Source organism: Octodon degus, unplaced genomic scaffold (assembly GCF_000260255.1).
Source record: "Octodon degus isolate 3935 unplaced genomic scaffold, OctDeg1.0 scaffold00016, whole genome shotgun sequence".
In the NCBI taxonomy this organism is placed as follows: Eukaryota; Metazoa; Chordata; class Mammalia; order Rodentia; family Octodontidae; genus Octodon; species Octodon degus.
In genome coordinates, this window is record NW_004524592.1 from 278,373 (window position 1) to 284,622 (window position 6,250).

Consider the following 6,250-nt stretch of genomic DNA (forward strand, 5'->3'; position numbering starts at 1 on the left):
TTGTACATGCTTCTCCGCATCTCACAATAATTTTCTTTCCACTCTTTGTAATCTGGCTCCACCAAGAGACTCTTTGGCCACTCTGACTCAAAAAGTTTGCTTCCTACTATTCTCTATTTCAACTTCCTGTGTGTAGCTTTCACAATACTTATCATAATTATAATAGTTTTTTTCCTTATTTTTGTTTTGTCTAAACTTCTAAGGCTATTTGCATGATGAGAATAGAAACCATATGTGTCATGTTATTCTTTATAACCATAACATTAATCATACCGGGTAACATATTTTAGATAATAAATATTTTTGGAATGAATAAATGAATGAAAATTGGTGCAAATGTCTGTCTTATATAGTACTGAGGAAGTGTAGAAGTCAAAACAGAACAGAAATACATGTTATGTTACAGTAAAAATTTATATCAATTTATTTATATGAAACACACTGCAACACTGTGGCATTCTTTTTATATTCTCCCTAAGAGATTCATTGACATGGTCACTTGGTTTTGGTAGTTGCATGTTTTCTTCACGTATTAGAATTTAAGCTCCTTGAGCTGAAAGATTGGGTTGTAATACTGTAGTAACAATAATTGTTTTGAATCAGAAGATTGTGTGAAGGGGGAAGATAAAGAGCTATAATTTGAGGTCCGTAAGGGAGAAGAGTTTGTTTATAAGCTAGATGTGGGAGCAAAGCAAAACACATTAGAACCAAATGACATTCAAGATAGAAAGAGATATTGAGACAACAATATAGTTATATTACTAGAATGTTCACAACTAATTATAAGTATTAAGTTACTTGGTTATATTAACTATATTAAGTTATAATAGTAAGTTTACTTCAGGAAAGTGAGAGATCCTTTGAGATTGAGGAGGCTGGAAGAATTTCCACAGAGAACTCAGGATTTAGATTTACTCTTAGAGGATGAGTTGGGTTGAGATAATGTCAACTGAGTCTTCTGTTTTCTGTTTGGTACTAATGAGCTCTATTTCTGCAGTGTAGTACTTTTTTTGTAGTGACATTTTTACAAGATGAAAACAATTTAAAAGGCTATAGTATTCTAATTTGGGTAGACAGCATTTTAATTATTAGAGTTACCAAACTAATACAATTAAATAAAGGAAAATAATTTATTAACAATTAAATACTTGAAATGATTTATTGTACTCAGCATGAAAATAATTGGCCCATGGTTTTTTACAAAGTAAAAGGATGCAGGCTGGCTAAATAGCTCAGCTGACTGAAGCACCTGCAAACAGGAGTAGGGGCCAAGGGTTCAATTTCTGGGCTTGTTGTGCCTTCCCTGCCCCTGAGGCACACTGAGACTGCAATTGAGACTGGGCGTGGTGGTGTGTGCCTGTAATCCCAGTTCTTGTGAAGCTGTGAACAGAAGAATCACCACAAGTCCAATCTGGTAGTGAGACCTTGAACACCCTGTAGACCCTTTCCTAAAATATAACAACAACAACAACAACAACAACAACAACAACAACAAAAGAAAGGATGCAACTACTGCCTTTCAATGCCAAGGGAATGAAAAAGAAATGGCTTTGGGTTCTTTTTTTTTTTTTTGTGCTCCACCTCTTTATTGTTGAAATCACACGCAATTCAAAGTAACTGTCAGTGAGGCTTCTGTTAAAAGATCTTCCAGCAGACTGCTTCAGTTTTATGATTAAACAATATTGCACTTTAAGATAACCTTCAGGATTCTCTTCACGGAAGGCAAGTATTGTTTCATCTGTGCTTTCTCTTAAGACTAACAGCAGAAAACTACTTTAAGAATCAGTATTTCAGGGTACAGTAACATAATAAAGTACCTATTTTAGAATCTTAGAGGTTAAATTGTAGGAAACTCTTTAGCCCATAATTAGTACAAAGTTTACATAGTATTTTTCATTTTAGTGGTCCAAGATGCAAAGGTTTCCAGATACAATTTTGTTCTCTAATACTGCTCCAGGTGGGATGTCAATTCTGTCACCATGATTTGCAGTGATGATAGCTGTTCCCTTTAATGAAACATTTTTGCCAAATGTCACATCCCCTGAAACTGTGAGGTGATCCAATTCAAGCATATCTGGTATACTTTCAAATCTTCTTAGGTAATCTTGAACCTTTGTAAATGAACTGCCTAATTTAACCAAGGGCACTGTCGGAAATTCCCGCTTTTCACTCATCGTCAGAGATCCTGCATTAAGGCTATAGAGGTTTGACATCACAAGCAAGAGATCTGATGTGGTTTTTACAGGAAGAAAACAGCTTCTTGGAGCATTAATACCTAAGGAATTCTCAAAACTTTTAATCGCAGCCCCTACTGCAGTTTCTAGCTGAATGACATTCAGGCCTCCATCCAAAGTCTTTGGATTCACAATGATTTCCATGTCAATGGCATTCTGTTCCTGCAGTCTTTTAACTGCTGCAAGAGAAATCCATAGGTTGTTTGTGTTAAATATTTTAAATTTTGATACAGACTTGAACTCATCAACATGTGCTTTTGGCACTTGAGCGATCTCCATCAGTCTCAGTTTGCCTTCATATTGAGTGAGTGTCCCACCCTTTACATCTGCACGTGTTTTATTCGTGACTTCCATGACAAATTCACAGAGTTTCCCATTGGGTGGGTTCATCAGATGATTAAGAATATAAAGATCCACTGTGGCACCCAGATTATCAATGTTAGACACAAAAATATATTCTTTGCTTTCTCCTATAAAGGTGTCAAGCAAACCAGAGTTGTAGAAACTGGCGTAGATATCACCATGACCTGGGGGGTACCAAGCTTCTGTGTTCTCCCCTGAGTAAGATACATCCTTTGCTACAGGAAGTAAAGATTCTTTATTAATCCTTGGGTACCTGCTTTGATTGAAAGTGTAGATTTTCACACGACAATGATTATACTTCTGTAATATTTTTTTGGTATCTTCATTCATGTTAAAAGAATTCATTAAAACAAGAGGAACATTTGTATTGTAGGTTTTGTTCAAATGTTCAGTTTGTTGAACAGTCAGATCCAAAAAGGTATTCTCATTCCTCACACCAATCAGACTTTTAGGACCTTTGCAGCCCATGCTGATTCCTAAACCACCATTGAGTTTGACCACCACTAGCTTGTTCAACACAGAAGATATGTTATCAGGCAGTCCTCTGGCCTTTATCTTTTCATATGGCTGAATTGAATCTTCTGGAGGACTTTGGATTTTCCCCCAATCCACAGAAGGTCCCTTTTCTTGCAAAAATCTATGAAATAGCTTCCAAAATCCATCAAGATCTTTTTTAGTGTGCTCAAACTCATGTGAGGGTGCTGTGGTAAGTATTTTTTCTAATTCTTTCTTCACAGATAATTCTAGCTCTTGTCTAATGACTTCTTGGAATTGAGAAGCACCATCTTGAGACATTGCTTTGCTAAGATCTTCGTCTCTTCTTTTAGCAGCTGAGAAAATGGGGGTGTCTATGGTGCCCCAGAAAAAAGGCTCTCAGGCTGAGAGAATGCCACCTCTGAGGCACTTTTCTCTCCCCCTCTTCCCCACATACAGGCACACCTGGAACCTGTCGCCAGCAATCGCAGCCCAGCTGCTGCCCGCCTCTCTTCCCACTAGTCAGCCGGCTCCCTACACCAGAGTCCCCACTTTCTCTCAAACACCTCCCCTCCCCCTTCATTCAGAGCAGCCACCTCAATGTGGAAATGTCCCTACTCGGCTTTGGGTTCTGATTACTGTATGTTTTCATATTTACCTCTGAAAAGCTCAAATTTTAACTGCATTTAAAATATAAGAATGAGGTATCTCAAAGAATGGAGTCTTCCGGGCCTGTAGCACTACACAACAAGTGGCAGTGTTTGCGTGACTGAGAATAAGAACATGGGAGAATTTAGCTCTACAGGCAGAGAAGCTTGGGTGAAGCAACTTCTATGCCAGATTTCCAAGAACTAGATCAAATCGTTGTGGGCTTTTGAGTTCCAAAGTGTTTAGGTGCTTGGTGTCCTGATACAAACATTGGATAAGACAGACAGAAAAGGTGGCAGGGTTGTAAATTTATCAAATGTGGAACAGAAGTGTGCTCTGCAGGGTGAGGGCAGGCTGGTGAGCAGACTCACAGGTGCCATGAGGTTAGTGGCAGGTGCCTTTTGTATCTCTCATTCCTAGACTGCTTTCCCCCATGGGAACAAGACATTTGGAACAATTATCCTATCAGAAATTCACTCAGATCTATGCTGTCCTATCAAAGGAAACCCCTTGGTTTCCTGTCAGATGTCAGTGCTGAGTTGAAAACAGCACTTTCTACTTGGTCCCTTGTGCAGGACTCAGGACTCGCATAGCAATCCCTGATTTTGTGCGCTGCGTCTCCATGACCCATAGGATGTACCTGCTTGCCCAACCAGTTTACCCCCTCTATACTCTTACCTCAAGATAACTTTGAGGTAACAAATTGTTAACCAATTGAAAAATAGATTGCAATTTCAACTCTCTAATTAAAAAACCATATCCAAAGTTAGCCTATTTTCAAAGGAAAGGGGGTAAGACAAAGATCTGTTATTTCTAGATTCATCTGTGTCTGTGGAATTCATATTTATATATTCAGGTTGAAGGAATGGTTGGGATTTGGAAGAAAGACAGGGTGTCATTACAGGTTTAAATTAGAGGTTAAACAGAGTTAGCTACTAGATTAGTTTACAGTAGAGGTAGAGAGCTCTGCCATTTAAATGTCACTGTTTTGATATTGTCTTGGAACTTTTGTGACTGCCATGATCCTCTCTGCAGACACCATAGTCTGACACATTTCCTGCACCTAAGCAATTCCTTAGGCATTATTTAATGGTCCCATCAAATGGTGTTCTAACAAGGCCCATTTGTCATTTGCTAAGCTACTACAAATTATAAGGGAAAGGAAAATCGCTCAGCAGAAAGAGTTTAGGAACAGGCAAGAGGCTTACTTGCTAAGCCTGGATGAATAACTTGCTGAATTAAAAACATATATTCATCAAGAACATGTCAGAAATGTGCTGCATTAAGACCCCAGTTTTTAGTGCTATGTTTTGATTTAGGGAGCACCCAGTTTGCCATGTGCATGAAGAGAGTGTTCGTTCTTTCACTCATGAAAACTTCATGAGTGTCCAGAGCATTCAAATCCCCAAGCAAACAAAAGAATGTCTTTTATTATTATCTCAGTTGGAGTCTGTTTAGAATAAAATTGAGCTATTTCCCAAATGGCTAAAAATGAGTCACTGAATATTATTCAAACAAGGAAGAGCACGTAGTTTCCTCAATGTAAGTCTATTAACTTCTATATTTTCTTAAGAGATTAGTTTGTGATTAGGCCTATTTATCATTTGAAAAGAAATCTTTAAGCAAAGAAAACCACCGACACTTACCTACTAACTCATAATGTTTTTACAGGGTTTCCACATTATTTATATAAATTACTGAGCTTCAGGTGTTAAATTTTAATAAAATAAATAGCTCTGATTTTAAGTAAGCATTTTTTTTTTTTATTGCTTAGGCCAGTATCTTAATTCTTATTTCCTTTGGTCTTCTAAAACTTTTTTTAATGTTGCAAAATTTGATATTAAGGTATGCTGTTCTGTCTCAGCATGCATGAACCTAGTCAGGTCAACTCTCACTGAAAGTTGATGGGAAGCTGTTGACTGGAAGCAGTGCTGAGTTCAGTCAGAAAACATCGACTTAACTTGAAATCTGTTTCTATAGGGAAAAATCAGATGTATTGATTTCTTTTTCTTCAATTGTTTTAGATACTTTGTACATGGTGTCCAGAAAAAAAATGAGTGACTCTTAAATTTAAAAAGTGTGATCTTGTACTTTGCCTCTGATTTTAAAGGATTTCTGATTAAACGTCTTGATCATTGAGTTTATGTTGCATGTATGAAATCATTCACTCATTCATCAAAGGATTGATTACTCATAGTGATGATAATTTCTGTTTATGAAGCACTCGGATACTTTATTTCTCATTAATCCTTGTAAATGGCTCTGTGAAGAAAGAAGCTATTGATCCTTTTGTAGCCAAGGACCTTGTGCCCTTGAAAGGTTAGCAACATTTGCAATGCATGTTAGCCCATCCAGGAGGCTAGGATAAACATCCTTTCTACCCCCAACTCTTATCTTTTGTCATTGTACCATGGCATGGCCCTTGAACTTTTAGATATTGTGTATCAATAAACAGCTCAGTGAATTAAAGTGCCTGCAAGCAGGTGCAGGGGCTGGGGGTTCTATCCCCAGGCCTGTCATGCTGGCTACAA

General features: G+C 37.7%; 1 protein-coding gene across 1 annotated transcript; it reads right to left on the reverse strand.

The window, feature by feature from the left end:
* Positions 1-1,898: 1,898 nt before the first annotated feature.
* LOC101576703 (UTP--glucose-1-phosphate uridylyltransferase) lies at positions 1,899-3,607 on the reverse strand. Its single transcript, XM_004626583.3, has one exon. It carries the CDS (start codon positions 3,390-3,392, stop codon positions 1,899-1,901), a length of 1,494 nt encoding a protein of 497 aa, XP_004626640.1. The 5' UTR covers positions 3,393-3,607.
* Between the last annotated feature and the right edge of the window lie 2,643 nt (positions 3,608-6,250).